This window comes from Gopherus flavomarginatus, chromosome 9, assembly GCF_025201925.1.
Source record: "Gopherus flavomarginatus isolate rGopFla2 chromosome 9, rGopFla2.mat.asm, whole genome shotgun sequence".
NCBI classification, from domain to species: Eukaryota; Metazoa; Chordata; order Testudines; family Testudinidae; genus Gopherus; species Gopherus flavomarginatus.
In genome coordinates, this window is record NC_066625.1 from 50,008,222 (window position 1) to 50,031,072 (window position 22,851).

Sequence of the window (22,851 nt, forward strand, 5' to 3'; positions counted from 1 at the left end):
AGTGTGTGGCTGAATACCAAACAGCTCAGCCTTACTAGCTATGGCACTACCATCCTTGGTGCCCCATGGGCAGAGGGTTGGGCTCAAAGCTCATCACAACTTGTGACTGGCACTGCTATGCCAGGGAGGTCTCACTGCACTGTCCCAGCAAGGCTCTGGGAAATGGATGAGCCACTGAGACCTTGAGCAAAGCCACTAAACCTACTGCAGCTGTTCCTCCGATCAGACCAATCGGCACCCTGCTACTTACAGTGATGCAACCAGCCCCTGGGTTCAAATGCCAATGTAACCACCCCCGGCTGCACTTCACAAGTGGGTTTCAAACACAGGAGCTTCCACCCTGACGCTCAGCCTGCTACTACTCAAACTAAACCAACAAAGCCACTAACTGGCTGCAGTAGTAGGCTTTTACCCCTCTATGCCCCAACCACTCATGGTGGCCACAACATTCACATCAGAGGCCCATTCACAAAGGCAGAGTCAGGGACAGTTTTTTAAAGAACTTTAATAAGCTAAAACCATTTTTTTTGCTTTGTTTTTATTGTTGTTAAAAATGTCATTGCTGTAAACTTGAGAACGGCCATGTGCCCAAGGGCAACGCCCTGGTCCAAGGGCAGGCACATGAGGCAGGATGTGCCCATGGCTCCTGCTCAGTGCTGGGATACAGGGTGATCAAGGCTGGGGGTGGGAGGGAAATGGGAAAATATCAACAAACCCGCCCTGGCCGCGTTCTCTGCTATACATCTATGCACAGGCAGCAGGGAGCCAGCTGGGAAACCTGACTCACAGTCGCACCTCTGCTTCCCAGATGTGGCATCGGAGCCATTGCCCTTCATATGTGGTGCTGGCTGAAGCAGCAGAGTCCTGCTCCAAGGAGGAGGATGCAGCCCTCACCCCACCCCCCCGCCTGTCTGTTTCCTTTGTGAAGCCAGTGTTTTCATTGCTCCTTTTGGCAGCCTCGGACACCCGGCTCCTTTCTGCCTGCACCAGGGGGAGCGGCTCGCCGGCTCCCTGCATGAAAAGTGTGGGCTCCGCAGGTGCCCCTCAATTTGTGTAGACCTGAGTTCCGATCACACGCATGATTTCCTTCTGAATCTTGGGGTCCTGAGTGTTTATATTGGCGTCTCCTACTTGCCCGTCTTCATACCTGGGAGGGGCAAGGCAGGGAAAACAGCATGAGGGGAGACTCAGCGATCACCCAGAGCTCCCATCGCCAGCATGTCCCTGCTTCAGCAATAACCCACCCCCATGGCCACACCCCCATCGAGGGGAGCAGAGCTGGGGTTTCCAGGCCCTCGGACAGAGGGGGAGGTCTCTGACTACAAAGACAGGCACCCTGCTCTGTATCTGGGCAAGGGGCTGGCAGGAGGGAGATGAGGCCCAGCTAAACCACCCAGGTTTGCCAGTGGGGCTGCAGACTGGGAGCCATTCCATTGCTAACGCCCCTCCCAGAGCAGAGCCGGGCCGCTGGCGCCAGCAGCCTGGGTGTCAGCATCTGGTAGTAGCTCTCAGCTCCAAGATGGGTCTGTCTCAGCAAGGCTGGCCTCCTGGTGAGAGTGCAGACCCCTCTGCTGTGCTGATGGCGCTGAGCACCAGGCCAGGGGGTCTGCCTGCCAGCACCTCCCTGCCCAGCACCCCCTTGTGCCCCCAGCTGGCAGGCACCAGGCCCTGAGCTGTGCAGAGCCAAGGGGAGCAGGTTCTAGGGCTCACCTTCCTCCCACTGCTGACAGCTGCATGCCAGTGCCGCTCTGGCTGACTGGGGCAGGGGATGCCATAGGGAGAGGGGCGGTAATGAATGGAGAAGCCTGGTGTGGAAAGAGGGGGAAGTGGGGCTAGAGGCTGCACTCGAGCATCCGTTTGGTGGCACACAGGATGCTGCTGGGCCCTGGAGACCTCCCTGGGGGGTGGGAGCAGTGAGGGGCACTGAGCTCTCCTCTCCCCTCCCCTCCGGGGCTGAGTCAAGATGCGGACTAATAGTTCATGATGCTCTTGCTGTTTGGGCCGTCCCGGTGCAGTTTGGGCCATCCCATCCCCAAAGGGGGAGCTGCCACCACCCCACAAGCAGGGCCACTCCCCACTTGCGCCCCGGCACTCACACAAAGAAGAAGCGGGTGCAGACATGGTCCGAAACCGGGCACACCCAGATGTTCCCATGCTTCTGGAGATCCTTCGAGGTGATCACTGCAAAGGGATGGTTGTCAGATAGGCGCCAGCGGCCCTCATGGCTTGCACACAAAGCTGGGGCCCTGCCTTGGATGCCAGTCCCATGGCACTGTCCCTGGGTACGTCTGTCCTGCCACACCAGGCTGTGGGGGGGAAGGGCTGCCTCCCCATGCCAGACAGGACTGCTGGGAGAGGCACAACCACCAAGGAATAATGGGGTGACCATGCCAAGGACACCCACGGTGTTGCACAATGGCACTGCCTGGCAGTGACCCAGGGAACTGCACCATTATCTACCCACTGACCTGTTAACACCTGTTACTGCAGCCTGGCTGCACTCCCATCAGTCACCTCATTTAATTAATCCACTGAAGTGTGCCCATTCAACAGGATAACGGGGGAGATTTGGGCCTGTGCTAGGAGGAGTGGTAGATACGCTGGAGGGTAGGGATAGGATACAGAGGGACCTAGACAAATTAGAGGATTGGGCTAAAGGAAATCTGATGAAGTTCAGCAAGGACAAGTGCAGAGTCCTGCACTTAGGATGGAAGAATCCCATTCACTGTTACAGACTAGGGACCGAGTGGCTAAGCAGCAGCTCTGCAGAAAAGGACCTGGGGTTACAGTGGATGAGAAGCAGAAAATGAGTCAACAGTGTGGCCTTGTTGCCAAGAAGGCTAACGGCATTTTGGGCTGTATAAGTAGGGGCACTGCCAGCAGATCGAGGGATGTGATCATTCCCCTCTATTCGACATTGGTGAGGCCTCATCTGGAGTAGTGTGTCCAGTTTTGGGCCCCACACAAGAAGGATGCAGAAAAATTGGAAAGAGTCCAGCGGAGGGCAACAAAAAATGACTAAGGGGCTGGAGCACATGATTTATGAGCAGGAGCACCAGCAGCCTATTTGGCGCCCTAGGTGGCATAAGGTCCCGCCCCCAAAATGGCACCCCCAACTGCAGCGGCCAAACATCCGGTTGCCGCAGTCGCCGCCCCCCAAATGTCAGCACCCTGGGTGACCACCTAGGTTACCTAATGGGTTGCGCCAGCCCTGTTTATGAGGAGAGGCTGAGGGCACTGGGATTATTTAGTCTGCAGAAGAGAAGAATAATGGGGGATTTGATAGCTGCTTTCAACCAGGGCCTCCCAGAGGATTCAGAGGGCCTGGGGCAGGGCCAGGTCTTCGGCGGCAATTCAGTGGCGGGTCCCTCTCGGAGGGAAAGACCTGCCGCCGAATTGCCGCTGAAGAATGAAGCGGCAGCAGTAGAGCAGCCTAAGTGCCGCCAATCGCGGCTTTTCCCCCACCCCACCCACAGCTTGCAGCGCTTGTACTTACCGGGTGGCACTCCGAGGCTTCGGCAGCACTTCAGTGGCGGGTCCTTCACACGCTCCGAGTCTTCCGCTGCACTGAAGGACCCACCGCTGAAGACCCGGAGCGAGCGAAGAGCCCGCCGCCGAAGTGCCGCCAAAAACCTGGAGCGGCTGGTGGGGCCACTGCGGGGCCTGGGGCAAATTGCCCCACTTGCCCCGTCCTCTGGGCAGCCCTGCTTTCAACTACCTGAAAAGGGGTTCCAAAGAGGATGGATCTAGACTGTTCTCAGTGATGGCAGATGACAGAACAAGGAGTAATGGTCTCAAGTAGCTGTGGCAGAGGTCTAGGTTGGGTATTAGGAAAAACTTTTTCACTAGGAGGCTGGTGAAGCACTGGAATGGGTTACCTAGGGAGGTGGTGGAATCTCCTTCCTTAGAGGTTTTAAAGGTCAGGCTTGACAAAGCCCTGGCTGGGATGATGTACTTGGAGATTTGTCCTGCTTTGAGCAGGGGGTTGGACTAGATGACCTCCTGAGGTCCCTTCCAACCCTGATATTTTATGATTCTGATTCTATGCAAGAGGTTCTCCACCTTTTTCATTCTAAGTCCCCCCGGCCCGCAACATGCTATAAAAACTCCACAGCCCACCTGTGTCAAAACAACTGGTTTTCTGCATATCCAGTATATTAAACGTCAGGGCCAGCGTTATGGGGTAGCAAGCAGGGAAACTGCCGAAGGCCCCATGCCACACAGGGCCCCGCAAAGCTAAGTTGCTCAAGCTTCAGCTTCATCCCCAGGGAGCTCGGGCTTCAGCTTTCTCCCCTGAGCCCCAGCAAATCTAAAGCCGGGCCAGCTCTCTGGTTTATTTTGGCAGACCCCCTTGAAACCTGGTTGAGGCCCCTCAGAGGGCCCCAGGTCCCCGGCTGAGAACTGCTGGACTACAAGATCTAATAGTCTGGCCTTAAAAACTCCAGGAATCATTAGGATCGCCCCAAGGAACCTGCTTATACAATTATGTTTCAAAACATACAAAAAGGAGTTGACTAACATCAACTGAACAGCGTTATTTATTTGTATTGTTGGATCATCTAGGAGCCCCCACTGAGATCAAGACCCCATTGTGCTAGGAACTGTATAAACACCCAGCAAGAGCCAGTCCCTACTGCAAAGAGCAGTGCAGCCAGATAAGTGAGGAGAGAGCCAATGGCAAGGACGTCAGGCTACAAGCAAAGAGCCTAGAGCTGGCTGGGATTGATTCAGTTCAACCTTTCTTTGTCCCCCTCCTCCCTCGCCCCCCCCCCCCCAAAAAAAAAAAAGCAGAATCATTGAAATCAAAACTTCTGGTGGGAAAGTTTGGACAAATGTCTCAGCCCCAAAGCATATTTGGAAAAACCGTTTCTGAACGGTCAAAATGCCCATTTTGCATTTCTCAGAACAAAACGTTCTGGTTCCTCCAATTGGAAAGTCCTGTCCATTTCAAAACTCAAGCCAGGTAGAGTAAAAAAATAGAAACTGGAAAGTGGGCAAAATGTTTTGACTTTATGGCAATGAAATGTTTGACCGAGCCAAACCAAAACGCCTTCGGATTTCCAATGCATGAACATTTTCAAGTTTTGACTTTTCATCCCGATTTGGAACTGGAAGACATTTCTCAAATATTCACAGGAAAAGAAAACTGTTTCCTGCCCAACATGAAGAGCAAAACGCTTCCCCCCCACCACCCCGCCCACTGGCCCCAGGAGGGGACGGGCAGGCATCACACCAGCTCCAGTGGTCAGTGGGCTCAGACCCAATAAAGGGCATAAGTCAATTCCAAAGCATAGGGGCCTAGCACTGGAAATGTCCAGGCAGGGTGTCTGGCTCCGGGGACAGTTCACAAGAGAACATCGGCTGATCTCAACTACTACATGGGGGCCTGGGGAGGAGGCAGGATCCCAGCCAGACAGTCCCACCAGGCAGGGCTTTAAAAAGTCAGTATCAGCCCCTGGAGCTGTGCCCAGAAGCCACCAGGGATCCACCCAGATACCATGGACAGGCCCCATCCATGCCAGAGTCCAGCCATCAGCTGATCAAGTGAGCCCCAGCCAGACCACCATTCCCCAAGCCCTTTCCCCAACCAGGCACTGAGAAAAGGAAAGACACTGAAATCAATGGGCTCAGCACAGAAGAGGCCGAGACCTACCTGTCACACGCAGTTCATGGTGGCTCGCTGCCCCCCACAGCCTCACAGCCACGCTGAAAGTGAGGAGGTGATCTAGCAGAGCCCCTGCAACCCTCACTGCTACCGGGGAAAGCTGCTGGGGAGAAGCCAGGGCTAACACCACCCTTCTGGGTCTCCAAGGGAAGACTTCCGAGTGAGTGACGCCAGCCAAAGCTCTACCAGAGACAACGTGGCATGGGTCCCCTCCAGCCATGGACCAGCCCCCAGACTGGCCCAGATACTCCTAGAGAGGGAGAAACTATGCCCACTACAGCACAAGGCCTGGGACACATTGTGCCACAGTCATTTGTGTGGCAGAGGGGGGACACCAGCATATGGATAGCCAAGGTGGTGAATGGGCAGCGCATCCCACTAGGGCATGGAGCGAGCAGACCACCAGCTGCACAGCCCAGCAAGAAGGGATGGTACGCTGCGACAGTCTGCACTCAGAGAACAGGCAATAGGCAGCCAGGTTTCTGACACCCACCATTCCAACCCCCCTTGTTCCAGTGCCATTCCTGGGTCCCAGGGCCCTCAAGGCAGTGAGTGAGGACACCCCTTCTTCCACCTCTTACCTTCACAAAGTGCTATACAGTTTAGATTCCGACTCTGTAGGAACCGGGACTGGATGGATCGAGTCTGCAAACAAACCACAAAGTCTGGGTTACCATGACCTGCCTGGCACCCCACTCGGGTTGTGTCACTGCTCTGCCCTTGCAGCGGCCGGCCCTGCCCCTTTCATAGTCCAAGCTCCGTAGGAGCAGCCAATCACAGTGGAGAATACTGACCACTTCAGAGGTATAAACACTGATAACCCAACCAGGGCTGGACCCTGGCCCTGCCTTCTTCATTTGTTGTTCTCAGTAATTTGTTGAGTTCTGGGCTCTGTGGCCCAGCCCCCAACTGAGGGTGGGACCCAAAGCACCCCTCAATGCCCACTGGCAGAGGGCCCACTACACCATAACTCGTATCAGGCCTGACACACCCACTACCCCAACACGCTTTTGTCCTAACATGTCTCTAAAAGGTATCATGTAAGGTATCATACGTAAACTGGTGACATGTTGGTCCTGAAAGTCATTGCATAACGCATGTACAGCTAGGGTACAAAGAGTTGTATATGTGTGCTGGAAATGTGTTTGGGAGTTGGAGCATGACCCCAGCTTACCCTAGGCAAAGGAATGTCTGACAGGCTTGATGACCGGTAGAGGACAATGAAAAGTACATTTATATATCAAGTGAACAAAGCCATCAAGCTAACAGGCAACGGAGGAAGGCATTCAGTGAGCTCACCGGGGCTTGAGGCCTGCATGCCCAGGAAATCATTCTGGCTCTTGAGACAAAGATAATAGACTTTGGAAATTGTAAGAGAGAGCACAAAGACATTCTAAGTATCTATCACTTAAGTGAGGCCAGAGCCCTGGGAATCTGTGAAAGGTGGATCTTCAGCCATGGGGGTTGAAGTCTCTGAGAAGAGATTGTAAGTGAGAAATTGCCTGAGACCAAGCTTGTGATCCGTTATGTTTTGATGCTAGAAAGTGGGTTTTACTTTCGTTTAGCTTGTAACCAGACAAGCCTCTTGCTTAGTATCACTTAAATCTCTGTTCTGTATAAATCAACGTATTCTTGTTTTCTTACCAAACCATCTCAGTGTTGTGCATGGAAGTCAAGGGCGAGTCTTCAGCTAACCTAACCAGTTGGTGTGCACACCGTCTCTTTGGAGGCAGCGAATGCAAGTGTCCAGTGAAAGGGGCCGACACTGCAGGGAGATCGCTCCAGGGAGTGCGGGAACTGGGGTTCACTGATGGTTCCCAGCAAGGCAAGGCTTAGCTGGGCAGAGCCTTGAGGAGTGTGCAGTGAGGTGGGCAGGCTGAGTGGCAGGGAGTTGACTCACAGTTTAAGCTCCAGCACAGTTCTCACTTGTGGAGGCAAAGGGGTAACACAGTGGCGTTCGGTTCCGAACAGAGCATCTTTCCCTCGGGCAGGCTCCACTACCCCCTTCTCAGGATTCAAAGAGGCTGCCCCCAGGCTGTGCACAGCCAACAGCCAGCTGTAGACCCTAGTGAGCAGTGCCGTATCCACCCCACCCTGAACAGTGATGGGGGAATTCCCATTCTCACTGCTCCCATGGAGGGACCAGGATTGGATGCTTGTAAATTGGAGAGGCTGATGGCTCAGGCTGGGTTCACTGCAGGCAGAGCTGTACAGGTTTGGTACACACACACACACACACACACACCCCTCTGCCAATGCATCCCATCCTTGTCTCAGGACACACGATCAGCTTCATGCTTTGCAAAAATAGAGCCATAATAAATCCAACCAACATCTGATAGATGTAAATAGCCAGGTCTCCAGATGTAGAAGCCCAGGGCACAAACCAGAGAGGTAGGTGAGGCTGACTATACACATTTTATAGATGGGTAAACTGAGGCACAGAAGGTGAGGTTTTCAGAAGTTGACCCTCAGAGTCAGAAGTTGACTGCCCATTGACATCGATGGGACCAGAGTCAGACCAATACTAAGCGATTATGGCCCTTACCAAAAGACTAACAGAACAGCAAATAGAACCTAGGAGCCCTGAGCCCCAGTCACCTGCTCTAACCACTGGACAACATTCCCTCCCCTCAGGCACAGAAGCAACAGTGATTGCGCAAACACATCTCAGGCATGACACAGGCCAGTCTTGCACATACCCCTGCAGCTGGCATGAGGGTAGAAGGACAAACAGAGGCTGTGCATGACTGGAATTCCGGGGACAAGGCCCAGCAAGCAATACCGCCGGTTACCTGAGGGATGGTGTTCATTCGGTTATATCTCTGGACGAGCTCGTCCTTTGAGGGCATCCTGTGCTGTCCTTTCCCCATCCCTGTTGGACAATAAAGGAAGAACAACAGCACAAGTCAGCAGTTACTGGGGAAAGGCCGCCCTCCTCTCGCTAGATCCTGTGTCCAGGATGCTCCACAAGGCACACAGCTGCTTGCTGAAGGAGGCGAAAGGATGAGGCCAGCTCTCCATGCAGATCAATAGTGCCCTGGCAATGCACTGCCAAATCCAAGGCTGTGCCATGACCCAAGCAGACATTCCCATCAAGAACATTAGATGGTGCAGGAACCCTCTCGTATACAGGAGCACAAACGCATGCGTGCACATGGGAACTACCATGCAGGGGGCTGACTTGGTGAGTGTAACCACACAGGGACAAGTGTCCCTGGAGATCATTTGGGCAAGAGCTGGGATGACCATCTTCAGTCTGCTGTCTATCTTTTAGGAGGCAAGGCCGAGTGAGGTACACAACATGGCTCCGCCACACCACAGCCACTCATGGATTTGGCCCCAGTGGGAGGACTGGACCCACTCTTACAGCTTGGGAACTGGAACACAGGGAAGATCACATGATTTGCCTAAAGCCACAGCATTTGCAGCTGAGCTGGGAATTGACCCTATGTCTCCTGAGCTACAGCCCAGCACACAGCTCCACCAGGCCACGTGTCTTACCCTGCGTATGTACCTCACTGGCTACATGATACCTGCCTTGTAGCTTAACAATCACAGCTGCTCAAGGAGGAGGAGACTCTGTAATAAAGTGCTCCTGAAAGGGCCACGCACTGTGGAATGACAGAGAGCCACAGCTGCCACCATCTAGGGCTGCCTGGGGCCATTGTGAAGGACAAAGGTGGGGAGCGAGTGACACTGCTGAAGGCAGGGTCTGAGCCTTGTTAACAGGAGTTGCTGTGGTTCCCTGTTAGTCTGGAGTTTAACAGGACCTGGAGCTCAAATTCTGTCTCCCCCAGCATCCTGAAACTGCCATGGGGCAGCTTCAATCCACAGAAGCCAGATGAACCCCAGAGCAGCCAGCTTGCTCCCTAGGTGCTTGTGACTGAAGCAGGGGCACACTGACTTTTTCTGCCATCCCACTGGCCTGGGCCCCCCAGACATGCATTGTCACCAAATGCTCCTGGTGAAGATCCAGCCTGACTGGGAAGCATTCATGAGTCAGGGCCCTTGACAGACGACGCAGCGATGAGTCTGACTTTCCAGAGCTAAGGGGCAAGGCCTGCAGCAGTGTGATGTGTCTCAGGGACACTCAAGCTGGAGGTGGATTAAGCAGACACGGCTTCCACGGCCCTCGTTTGCTTCCTGATGTGCCCTAAGAGACATCAGCCCATTGGCCCCAGATCCTCGGAGTGAGTAGTGTAAAAGGGCCCTGCGAATCAGAAAGCTCCCCACGTTCACCTTCCCATGGAGAGGGGAATAAACAGGGACCAGGAGTCTCCACGTCCCCCAGCTCTCTGGCCTGGGTTAGACAGGAGGCCAAACTATGTGATCATGGTGGTCCTTTCTGGCCTTCAAATCTGTGAATCCATGGGACCAAGAGAAGGGCCAGCAGAAACCCTGGAGGGGGATCTGTGGGAACTCTCCTTCCACCCCCACTGGCCATGGCAGCACTGTCTGGCTAGTAGCCGTGATGCCAGCGACTGTGCTGAGACAGCTCCAGGAGGGGGATCTATGGCTTCTAACAGCTTTGGCTGCAGCTCTTTAGCACTCTTCACCTCTCCACGTGACTGGCCTGATTTTCTTAGGGGCTCCACCCACTGAGTACAGCGGGTGCAGGGCTCTCTGGGAAATCTGGCCCCAGTGAAGGGTTCCAATACTGGAAATCTTGGCCTGAGCTCTTTTGAAGAGATAAAGCCAGATTTTCAAAGTTCCTGTGGAGAGACTTTTGCAGATCAAATAAACCAAGCAAGCCCCAGCACGGGAAAGGCCTGAGAGGTGATGGGCTAAGAGACGAGGGCAGAGGGCCCTAGTCCTCACTGAAGCCAATAAGAGCTTCAGATACACAAGGGAGGCAGGACTGGGCTCCCATTTTGCATCGGGTTTCTTATGGTGCTGATGCAATGGCTGAGGGAACTGGGCCAGCCAGGAAGCTGGGCACCCTGGCAGACACATCGGGGGAAGTATGTTAATTAAAGCTAGTTGGAAAACAGGTTATTTTTCTATGGCAAATTTCTACACAAATTAAACAAGTTATTTTTGTCCAAATTTTCCATGGGAAATGTTGATATTTCTCTGAAAAATGGGAAACTGAAACCGAACAAGTTCAGTATGGAAATGCTGCTGCGGTGTCCATAGCAGCTGTAGTTCAGGTGCTTCATGTTCTCCTTCTCTTAAGTGGAGCACAGAGTCTGGTCCAAGAGGTGAACGCAGCTGAACCACTCAGTAATAGTGACCATAATGTAATATCTTTGGAGGAGGGAAATGCCACAGAAACCCACCACAGTCACATTTTACTTAAAAAAGGGGAACTACACAAAAAGGAGGAAGTTCATTAAATGGAAATTAAAAGGGACAGTCTCAAGGGTGAAATGCCTGCAAACTGCATCGACACTACTTTAAAATGCCATGACAGAGGTTCAGACTAAATGTATTCCCCAAATAGAACACAACAGAACAGTAAGAGAACCAAAACACATGCTGCGATGGCCAAAGAGCTGAGTAAAAGAGGTGGTTAGAGGTAAAAAGGTATCCTTTAAAAACTGGAAGTCAAATCCTAGTGAGGAAAGTAAAACAGAGCATAAACTCTGGCAAGTCAAGTGTAAAAGCATATTAAGGCAGACTAATAAAGACTGAAGAGCAACTAGCTAAAGACACAAAAACTAACCGCAATTTTTTTTAAGCACCGCAGAAGCAGGAATCCTGCCAAATAATCAATGAGGGCACTGGACGACTGAGGTGCTAAATGAGCACTCAAGGAAGACAAGGCCATTGTGGAGAAGCTAAATTAATTCTTTGCATCAGTTTTCACTGCAGAGGATGTGAGGGAGATCCCCACACCTGAGCCATCCTGAGGAACCATCTCAGACTGAGGTGTCAACAGAGGAGGTTTTGGAATAAATAGCTAAATTAAACAGTAATAAGTCACCAGGACCAGCTGGTATTCACCCAAGAGTTCTGAAGGAACTCATATATGAAATCGCAGAATTAATATCTGTGGTATGTAACTATTGCTTAAATCAGCCTCTGTACCAGATGACTGGAGGATAGCTAATGTAATGCTGATTTTTTTTTAAAAAGCCCCCAGAGGTGATTCTGGCAATTACAAGATGGAAAGTGCAACTTCATTACCAGACAAATTGATTAAAACTGTAGTAAAGAAGAGAATTATCAGATACATAAACATGATATGTTGGGGAAATGTCAACACAATTTTTGTAGAAGGAAATCATGCCTCACCAATCTATTACAATTCTTTGAGGGGGGTCAACAAGTATATGATCCAGTTGGTATAGTTTTCTTGGACTTTCAGAAAGTCTTTGACAAGGTCCCACACCAAAGGCTGTTAGGCAAACTACGCAGTCATGGGATAAGAGGGAAGGTCCTTTCATGGATCAGTAACTGGTTCAAAGATAGGAAACAAAGGGTAGGAATAAATGGTCAGTTTTCAGAATGGAGAGGTAAATAGTGGTGTCCCCCAGGAGTCTGTACTGAGACCAGTGGTGTTCAACATATTCATAAATGATCTGGAAAAAAGGGTAAACAATGAGGTGGCAAAATCTGCAGATGATACAAAATTATTCAAGAGAGTTAAGTCCAAAGCTAACAGCAAAGAGTTACAAAGGGATCTCACAAAACCGGGAGACTGGGTAACAAAATGTCAGATGAAATTCAATATTTATAAGTGTGAAGTAATGTACATTGAAAAAAAATAATCTCAACTATGGATACAAAATGCCGGGGTCTAAATTATTTGTTACCACTCAAGACAGAGATCTTGGCGTTATTAAGGATAGTTGTCTAAAAACATCTGCTCAATGTGCAGTGACAGTCACAAAAGCTAACCCAATGTTGGGAACTATTAGGAAAAGGATAGATTAAAAAACAGAAAATATCATAATGCCACTATATAAATCCATGGTATGCCCACACAGTGAATACTGCATGCAGTTCTGGTCACCCCATCTCAAACAAGGAGTATTAGAATTTGGAATGGTATAGAGAAGGGCAACAAACATTATTAGGGGTGTGGACAAGCTTCCATTTGAGGAGAGATTAAAAAAAAATGGGACTCTTCATCTTAGAAAAGAGACTACTAAGGCAGGATATGATAGAGTCTACAAAATCATGACTGGTGTGGAGAAAGCAAATAGGGAAGTGTTATTTACCCCATCACATAACACACAAAGCAGGGGTACCCCAATGAAATTAATAGGTAGTAGATTTAAAACAAACATAAGGAAGTATTTCTTCACATAACCCACAATCGGCCTGTGGATCTCATTACCAGGGGATGCTGTGAATGCCAAAACAATAACTAGATTCAGAAAAGAATTAGATATGATCATGGAAGACAGGTCCCTCAATGGCTATCAGTCAAGATGGCCAGAGACTAAACCCCATGCTCTGGGCATCCTTAAACTTCTGACTGCCAGAAGCTGGGACTGGACAACGGGGAATGGATCACTTGATAATTGTTCTGTTCTGTTCATTCCCTCTGAAGCACCTGGCACTGGCCACTGTCCTAAGACAGGATACTGGGTAAGATGGACCTTTGGTCTCACCCAGTATGGCCCTACTTATGTTCTATGGGCTAAACCCCCTGGTCAGACTACATCGCCCACGGTTCACCACAGTCTCCCCTCTTGGAGAGGTGGGTGATGCATCATGAGAAATAAAATCTGGCTGTGGAGCCTGGCCCAGAGAGGAGAAAGAGGACACGAGGTGCCTGAACTACAGCTTCCAGAAGGTATTCGGGTTTTGGATGAAAAATCAAAGCTTCCCCCAGCAAGCAGACGCTTTTCAGAGAGCCATTCATTATCCATCCACTCCTGAGACAAGGATGGCACCTTCCAGACTGCAGGCATGGGAGGCTGCTTCTCAAAATCAGTGCCATGCAATGCTGGAGAAGAACCAGGACACCCTGCCCCCCACAGGCTGGCAGAGTCGCCTTTCCGACTGTACCAAGCTGTGACAGCAGATACCTACATAGCCAGGGACTTCTCATCAGAGAAGACCCATCAGTCCGTCAGACCGAGGCAGGATCTGGCACTCCCAGCCAATGGCTGCAGGTACATCCCAGGGAATGTTAGAGACAGAGAGGAGGGGAGGGGAGAAAGAGGGAGCCGTGCAATGCGTGGGGACTCACACAAACACACCACAAAGCAGGCATGCTGGCGCCACCAAGCAGGCGTGTATCAGAGAAGGCAGGCATGAGCAAGGGTTAATCCCAGGAGGCCACAGGACCAGCTCCCCTACAATTTAAACCTGCCTTCATGCCACCGGCATGCCCTGCCCAGACACCCTGGATGGAGCTGTTCTTGGCAATAGCCCTGAGGGGGACAGCCTGGAGCACAGGGATGACAGAGGAGCAGGGTCTGGGAGCACTCATGCCAATCACACACAGCTCTGGCTGGAAGCAACATGTGCAGCCAGGGCTCGCATAAAGCCCAGCCTGGTGCGCAGACCAGAGCCCCAGAGGGCAGGCTGTGCAGGCTGACCCACGTGGGAAACCCCGCTCAGAACTGGCCCTGGGAGCTGCATTCTCCTTCCCTACTACACATGGCTTCTGGAAAATGCTGTTTGCACATGCTTCTCCCAGCCTGAGCGGTGTGCAACTGGCATGAGCCCTTTCCACAGGGCACCCAGAACTGCCCAGCCCAGCAGCATCGCTCCCAGGCTGGGTTTGCAACAGGGCATGGAGGGGAACGTGTAGTTCTCCAGGGCCATGGGATGCACAGACAGATGGGGAGAGAGGCGAGCCTCTTACCTGAGTATCCAAAGGAAATACTGGAGATGGGGCTCAGATAGATGCCTTTGCCATAGGCTGCTCCATGCAGCTTGCAGGAAAACACCAGCGTGAGCAACACAGGCAGAGGGTGTGAGCATGTACCCGGGGGTGCCGCATCTGCCAGCCCAGGACCAAGGCAGGGAGAAACCAACAGGGCACAGACTGGCCAGACTGCAGGCCCTCCCCTGCTAGTCAGTCTGTCCATCTGCCCTATGCTGCAGACCCTTCCTCTGCCTGTCGGTCTGTCCATCTGCCCTATGCTGCAGACCCTTCCTCTGCCTGTCGGTCTGTCCATCCACCCCACGCTGCCAGTGCCTCCCCCACCTGTCGGTCTGTCTGCCTCACACTGCAGACCTCTCCCCCACCTGTCAGTCTGTCCATCCACCCCATGCTGCAGGCCCTTCTTCCCGCTGTCAGTCTGTCCATCTGCCCCATGCTGCAGGCCCCTCTTCCCGCTGTCAGTCTGTCCATCTGTCCCACGCTGCAGACCCCTCTTCCTGCTGTCAGTCAGTCCATCTGTCTCATGCTGCAGGCCCCTCCCCTGCATGTTGTCTTTCTGTCTCCCGTCCATCCTCCACCAGTCAGTCTGTCCAACTACTTTTCTGTCTGCTTGTCCCACTCAGAAGCAGCTGAGCCTGCAGAGCCAGGGCCTGGGCACTGCTGGGAGTGGGGCGGTTTGGAAGAGTCGGCTGCTGGTAGCTGAGCTGCAGTGAGAAGAGGAGAGGGCATGGCCTTGGGACCCTCCCTGGGGGGGGCTGTCAGTGAAAATCCACTGCCCTGGGAGCCCTCAGACATGTCTCCCCTGGATACACCCTGCTGATGGGAGACTCTGCTGCTGGTGCTCACTGCAGCCCAGCACTGCAGGGGTTAATCTCTCCCCACAAAGCTGGGCTCTCATCTAATGCCAGCCAGGCCAGAGCCCACATCTCAGTCCAACTGGCTCGCTCAATGCCCAGGAGAGCCTAGGTCACCTGCACGTGGCCACGCCCAGCCCATGTGGTCAGTGCACTGGCAGAGAGCGGGCACCAGGCTGTTACCTGCAGTTTGGTGTAGGACGCATTGACCAGCCCGTTGCGTAGGATGGAATGCCAGTTCTCAATGTGAGATCCACTGCAAGAGCAAGGAACCAGCACGTCAGGCACACAGCCCTGCCCAGCACTGCCATCCTGCATGCGCCTCTGCTCACAGCTGTTCCCTCACTCATCCGCCCTCCACTCCTTCATTGACACCTAGCACAAACACAGCCAGCCACTCCCTTGCTACCAGAGCAGCACCCGCCCTGGCCTCCCTCTCTCCCACGCACCCACACCCGGGATGGCAAGGCCAGAGGTGGAACTTCTGGCTGGAACAGACACCCACGCGAGCGCTAAACGTTGCCGTGTCTGTGGCAGTGCGGGCACCAGGAGGGGCTGGCCTCCCCGAGGACAATCCTAGGGGAGAGCCTAGCCACATACCTAGGGCGGCTAGCCCCTCCCGCTATGCCTGGCTATGTCCATGCCAGCTAGGACTCACACCTCCTGCTCCAGGAAAGTCAGACCCACAGATACACCCTCCCCTAGGGCTGGGGCAGCTTTGTAAAGTCTCAAGAACTCTCTCCTCTGCTGGGGCACGCCCAGGCTCTCCTTCTCAATGGCCCTGGGCCTCTGGCAGGATGGCAGGCCAGGCGGAACGGAGACAGAGGTTCGGCAGACCCAACCAGCAGCCCTTCCCAAGGAGCTCCCTACTCACGCACCCTGGGGATGCAGGCGGCCTCCCAGGGCTACCTCATCAGCCCTGAGGTGCCCCGGAATGCCCAGCTGTGCCATGGCCACATAACACGGACTTAGCCGGGCAGTCCCAGAAAGGTCCCGCTTAGTGCAGGTAAGTTTAGATCCTTCTGAACCTCTGGGCTTTGAGGCAGCAGGCTGGGATTCTCAGGAGAGCAGTCTCCACTGCTCCGTCTGGGCCTGGCCATGCTTCCGCCCTCCCAGGGTAAGGAAATAATGCAAGTTAGCTGGTCCATGTCAGCCGCCAGCCCCTTTGGGGCTGGAATCCCTGTTCTGGGTACTGGATTGAGCAGGTTCTGATCTGACCCAGAGGGTCCTTCCCCTCCCTAGCACACAGCACCACCATTCCACTGCCAGGCGAGCTCGCAGGGCCCGATCCAAAGCCCAATGAGGGTCTTTCCATTGACTCCAATGCACTTTGGATGACGCCCTAAGTTTCCTTATCTAGCAGCAACCCCTCCCCCAGCCTGCCTGTAGCCACAGCTCTTCCCCAGGTACACTGACCCTCTCGTCTGATGGGTACCTGGTTCAGCTGCTGCAGCAGGGGCCTTGGCTCGCTCTCTCTGGGCACTAGTGCCGTCAGGGCATCACTACCAGAGCAGAGACAGGCCCCACTGCAGGGATTCTCCTGACATGCTGCAGCAAAGGAGAACCCGGGGACGGCAGCACCGGCCGGTTGGGAGCCCCCAGGAAGAAGTAGTGGGGAGCTGCCCTAAGGGGAAGGCCCTGTCCCACCGCAGACTCACTGAAAAGCGAAGGTGCTCCCGTAGAGTTTCTTGGCTGTGCGGAACCGGGCTTCCTTGGCTGGGGGGCTGCTCAGCAGGAGGAACTGGTGTGAGGTGTGCATGAATTTCAGCTGCTACCAAGGGAAACAGACCAGCAAAAAGGGGAGGGAACGAGCAAGCAGGAGAGAGATCAAAGAGAGAGAGATCATGCAGGGAAGTCCGTCCCCAGCGCTGAACCCCCACCCAACCCCACCACCATCTCCAGGAGCCAGCGCAGGGCCCAGTAGTGCAGACTCCTGAACACCTCAGGGTCGCTGGGTGCCAGGCAGTGACTGGTGGGGGTGGAAGCAAACCAAGCCTGCTCCCTAAGTGGCTAGCAATGGCCACAGATAGAGCCTTTCACCTTCCCAGGCCTGTCCCTCTCGGCAGGGCCTTCAGGCTGTTACCAGTGACCTAGGAGCGAGTGAGCTGTACCCAGAGTCCCACTGGATGGGAGTCCTCACCCCAGCAGGTGGCTCCAGCCACATGGGCTGGGAAGCCATGCTGGGAACGGGGGTTGGGGAAGCTCCAGCCCACTATGGCAATATGGAGCAGGGCTGCACTCACTGGGCATGCAGGAGGGAGAGGGATGGTGGCACGCAGCCAGCCTGATCCAAAAGGAAGGAGATCGTACCCTGAAAGGGGGGCGGCCACGTACCCTGCTGAGAGGCAGCTTGACAATGTGAGATCTGTTACTGGAGATTATCCTAGGGAGGAGAAAGAGGCCATTAGAACTGCGGGGTTACCCTGCCAGATCAGCTATTGGCCCAGTTAGGACATCTTAGATCAGACCAGTCCACATTCTTCGCATACTGAATCAGACCTCAGCCCATCCAGCGTGGCATCCCACCTCCTCCCTGGCAGACCAAACCCCATCCATCCAGCGTGGTGTCCCGCACCCTGTCCTGGTAGATCAGACCCCGCCCATCCAGCGTGGTGTCCCGCACCCTCCCTGGCAGACCAGACCCCGCCCATCCAGCATGGTATCCACCCCCTGTCCTAGCAGATCAGACCCCGCCCATCCAATATTGCATCCCGCTTGCTCCCTGGCAGATCAGACCCCACCCATCCAGTGTGGTGTCTGCCTCCCCTCCCCTCTCAATTCAAACCTCAGCCCATCCAGTGTGGTGTCCCGCCCCCTGCCCCAGCAGATCAGACTACCGCCCATCCAGTGTGGTGTCCCGCTCCCTGCCCTGGTAGGTCAGACTCTAGCCCATCCAGCGTGGTATCCCACTCCCTGCACTGGCAGATCAGACCACTGCCCATTCAGCGTGGTGTCCTGCCCCTTGCCCTGGCAGATCAGACCACCGCCCATCCAGCATGGTGTCCCGCCCCCTGCCCTGGTAGGTCAGACCCCAGCCCACCCAGCATGGTGTCCCGCCCCTTGCCCTGGCAGGTCAGACCCCAGCCCATCCAGTGTGGTGTCCCGCCCCCTGCCCTGGCAGGTCAGACCCCAGCCCATCCAGTGTGGTGTCCAGCCCCCTGCACTGGCAGATTAGAGCCCAGCCCATTCAGCATGGTGTCCCGCCCCCTGCCCTGGCAGGTCAGACCCCAGCCCATCCAGTGTGGTGTCCAGCCCCCTGCACTGGCAGATTAGAGCCCAGCCCATCAGGTGTGGTGTCCCGCCCCCTGCCCTGCCAGGTCAGACCCCAGCCCACCCAGTGTGGTGTCCTGAAAGCTTCAGAAAAAAGAAAAACGAACCAGCCGTGCCACATGATCTCAGGGGGAACAAGTGTTTCCTCTCAATTGCTCCCTTTCAAGGCTCACCCAATCCACAGATATCGCAGCTCCAGCCCTGCAGGATTGGTGCCTTTGTGTCTGGCAATGGGCCAGAGAGGATGACAACATTCCAGCCCATCTGCCCACCGTGGGACCCACGTTGCCCTAGTGGGCCAAGCAGAGGCTGTTTGTATGAGAAGCAGCACAGCTTTTAGCCACTCGTGGTGGCACGGGGGAACCAGAGGCTGGGCAGTACATCTGATATTGGCCCAGAGAGATGCTCATGCTTCTACTACATTAATAACCACAGGGTCTGACACTCCATGCCCTGGGGACTGTGCCTCTGTGCTGCCTGGGAAGCTCACAACCGCACTGTTCCCAGATTGCTCATCACGGGGAGAGTGTAACTGGGTCCCTTCGGTGAGCCAGTGCTTTTATCCCCTGGCATCTCATCCATCCTATGAGACCCTCGCCCACCTCTGCCCCGACCCTCCCACAGCCCAGCAGGACATGGAGCACTTACCACTGCAAGAGAGGGTGTGCCAGAGGGTCCAGCTTGTCCATCTGCTTCTTGATTTCCAGATACGAGCCCTGCAAAGAACAGGGCAGCACTAACCCCGGGGCCTGGCACAGGACACGGGGCACCAAGGAGCACTTCTCAGTTAGAAAGTCATATAACTGAGTCGGAGCGCCAAGGGCACTGGGGTTTCCGTCACCAGCATCTGCAGCCCGCGTCCTTCCACAGGGAGAGGAGGGTGACAAAGGAAAGTGAACCTGGCTCACCAGTGGTGCCCTGTGGCTAGGACGCTGGCTCGCTAGGGGCTGGGACTCTGGCCTGGGGCTCAGGAGAAGCAGGCTGTACTCCCAGCCCTACCCCTGACCTCGGAGATGTCATGGCTCTGTTAGCTCTTCAGGAAAGAGCCTGGCTCTTCCTCTGGGGCTGTGCAGTGCCTAGCACACTGGGGCCTGGATCTCGGTTAGGACCTCTAGTGCGGTGGGCCTATGAGTAATAATGAACGTCAAGAATGTCACCTCCCCTGCAGCAAGGGGACACAAGCCGCCACCCCAGTGGGTGAGGGTTGAAGGGCAGGATGGGCTGAGAGAATCTGCGGGGGCCTGGATTTTGGGTCTGCCCTGAGGCCAGACCCAGCAATGGCAGCACCGGCTACCGCACCTGGGTCATTTCCCGGATTGACATCACGCTGTCCAGGGCCTTCTGCAGACGCTCATAGTTCTTCTTCTGCAGCGTGGGAAGGGGAAGAGACAGCTATCAGGCACAGTGCACATACCCGACCTGTCCTCGCTGCCCATCCCCCCCACCAACCCGCAGTCCTGTCAAGGGAACCCCTGGCCTCATTGCCCTGTTGCGTCAGTGCAAACTGGAACGGCACTGCAGCCACAGGGTGAGTGGGAGGCGGATCAGATGCCATCCCCGCCCATTCACACAGGGGTGCTCCAGAGTCTGGCTTTGGGCCACAGCAGGCTGGTGGCACTGATGCTAATGGCTGTCAGAGACAGGAGCCTGGGCTCTGTTCAGATCTGCTCTGGCAATTCCTTTGTCCCTCTGTCCAACTCCTGCACCCAAGCGAGTTGCCCCACTCCCTGGACCTGATCCGAGGGTGGGAGGAGGACGTCTGTCTCCCATCTCAGATAGCATCTCCTCCCTCTGGAGCATAGTCACACCTGGAAATGTCTGGGTTTAAATGGCCTGGGGTCACCACTGTCTTCTTGACTGACAGCAGCACAAGGTCCTACTGAGCCAGCCCAGCTCCAGGAGAGAGGTTGGCATCTCCCCTGCCTCAGGTGGCGGCAGGAGCTGAGTCTGTAGCGAGAAGGGACAGGCCACCACACCCCGGCTCAGTGACCCTCCCAAGCGGGAGTCACGCCCCCAGCTGGAGCTCGCTGCCATGGTCTCAGGAGCAGCCCAGGGCCCCGCTCGCAGCGGTGGGATGAGGCGCTTACCTTGGGGTTAAAGGCAAGTGTTTTGGGATCACTGGGGTCCACCACAGAGGGATACGGCTCAAAGATGATGCTCTTGCGCGGGGACTCCAGGGCAGCCCGGCACATTGCCACAAGCAGGTCCACCACCTGGGCCAGGGAGAGTGTGACTGAGAGAAGGAGGAGGGTGGGAAGGAAGTGCCACTGCTCCTAGCATGAGATCAGGCCCTGACGAGAGATCCAGCCCTAGAGCTCTGGGCCGCTGGAGCCAGCAGCTGCCAGAAAGCAGGGCCCTGATCAGGAGCAGGAAGGTATCTGCTCGGTCCAAGTTGGGGCGAGATGCTCAGCTCAGCACCCCTCTGGGCTGGGGCTGTCAGGGGAGCAGACACTCCAAGGGACTCTCACCTGCCATGGCAATGCTGCAGCACCGTCACTCTGCTCCTTCCCTAACAGCTCTCCCCCAGGCGCAGAGCTCCCCGCCCCCCAGCTCTCTGCCTGTGCCCCTGCTGATGTCCTCCACTCGGTGCCGGTACCTCTGCTCCTGTGGCCACCTCCTCCGCCGCGCCAGACATCACCCCCAGGGTGTAGAAGGAGAAGACGCACAGCTCCCGCGTGCACACAGCCGGCTGCAGGGAGACAAGAGCAACGCTGTGGGTCAGAGAGAGCCCCATGCCCCAGCTTCCTGCACTGACCCCAGCACTGGAGTCATTCATCATTGGCCAGGAGCGGGTACTGCAGGGAGCAAGCCTGCCCCTGCCCCCAGGCATGCTAGCAACCCAGATGAGATGGCACTGCAGCATTTGCCCCCTGGAACCTGTTCCTATAGAGACCCCGGTGCATTCTGGGAATATTTTTTATTTCTGTCAAAGCCGGCAATGCAGCTCCCGCACCGCTCCGAGGCTCCTGGACACAGAAGCAGCTACAGCTACAGTTACATGTCACAACAACAGGCCACCTCCTTGCTCCAGCACCGACCATCCAAGGCGCTCAGCACACGTTCCCTCATTAACACTCACACTCCCCAGGAGGCACCATCCCCTTACGACAGGTGGGCAAACTGAGGCTTGGGTCAGGGGTGGCTCCAGGCATCAGCATGCCAAGCGCGTGCCTGGGGCGGCAAGCCATTGGGGGGCGCTCTGCCAGTCACCACGAGGGCGGCAGGCAGGTTGCCTTTGGCAGCATGCCTGTGGAGGGTCCGCTGGTCCCGTGGCTTCGGCGGACCTCCCGCAGGCATGCTGCCAAATCCACGGGACCAGGAACCTCTCGCAGGCAAGCCGCCGAAGTCAGCCTGCCTGCCGTGCTTGGGGCGGCAAAATACCTAGAGCCGCCCCTGGCTTGGGTACAGTGAGGCTGGCGTTCTCAAGAATGCTCTCTAACTTTGGGTGCTCGGTTGCTAAATCCTCAATCTGAGGTTCTCTGGGCTGGATTTGAAGAGATACAGGGCAATCAGCGGCCCCTTTGAGTTCAACTGGAGGTGGGGGTGCTCAGCACCCCAAGATTCAGGCCTAAGGACGTTGCCTTCTCTTCAGCTGGGCGGGGCCAAGTGGTGAGTGATTAATGCTCCCATGCTAGTTAGGAGTCAGCCAGCAGGGGGCAGCAGCAGAACAGGCACTGCTCTGCTCCCCTGCACACACATCACCACCACAATGCAGCTGCTGCGCTGGGGGGAGCAAAGCACGCTCCCGCCATAGGCCTGGCTATTGGTGAAGAGGGGCCTGTGGGTGTGGGATGCTGGGCAGGGAGCAACACTGAACTTAGCCTCTCTCTGACTGGGGGGTTTCCCAGGGGGCAGTTGGGCTGGGCAGGGGAGGCCAATAAGGCCGGCTCAGCTGGCTCCTGGTAGCACCCCTGTGATCATAGACTGGGATCAAACTCCCCACATCGCTGGCTGTGCCCCTGACACATAGCAGCCCATGGGCCGAGGGAAGACAGCACTGCCAGGGGGCTGCCGCCAGATACAGCCACTCTGAACCATGGCAAACCTCCCTCTGCACCCACTCCCTGGGGGGGCCCCTCCTGCTGGGCACAATTTAAAGGGCCCTGGCTCCTCCCACATCCCCTTCCACCAATCACTGCACTTCTCTTCGCCTGCCTTATTACCCCACCTCAAAGTTACCAGTTTCCATCCTTTACTGGGGCATGTTAATAAAACTCCCAGCTGCCTGAGCTCCACCCTTTGCTGACTCCAACAGCACAAAGGGCAACGAG

The 22,851-nt window shown here is 55.1% G+C and overlaps 1 protein-coding gene across 12 annotated transcripts in view; it reads right to left on the reverse strand.

The window, feature by feature from the left end:
- Nucleotides 1-487: 487 nt before the first annotated feature.
- PARP6 (poly(ADP-ribose) polymerase family member 6) overlaps nt 488-22,851 on the reverse strand; it is a 49,884-nt gene continuing 27,520 nt past the window's right edge. For 3 of the 12 annotated variants that reach the window (XM_050968218.1, XM_050968215.1, XM_050968210.1), the window contains 12 exons: nt 21,177-21,269; nt 20,668-20,793; nt 19,880-19,945; nt 19,229-19,296; nt 17,621-17,693; nt 16,969-17,081; nt 15,494-15,566; nt 14,436-14,505; nt 8,461-8,540; nt 6,247-6,310; nt 2,097-2,181; nt 488-1,147 (listed from right to left, as the gene is read on the reverse strand). In XM_050968218.1, the coding sequence (XP_050824175.1) occupies nt 1,045-1,147; nt 2,097-2,181; nt 6,247-6,310; nt 8,461-8,540; nt 14,436-14,505; nt 15,494-15,566; nt 16,969-17,081; nt 17,621-17,693; nt 19,229-19,296; nt 19,880-19,945; nt 20,668-20,793; nt 21,177-21,269 (1,014 nt within the window). In that variant the 3' untranslated portion in view covers nt 488-1,044. Of the gene's footprint in view, nt 1,148-2,096; nt 2,182-6,246; nt 6,311-8,460; nt 8,541-14,435; nt 14,506-15,493; nt 15,567-16,968; nt 17,082-17,620; nt 17,694-19,228; nt 19,297-19,879; nt 19,946-20,667; nt 20,794-21,176; nt 21,270-22,851 lie in introns of those variants that run through there. The other 9 variants (XM_050968217.1, XM_050968213.1, XM_050968216.1 and 6 more) reach the window with 6 other exon arrangements.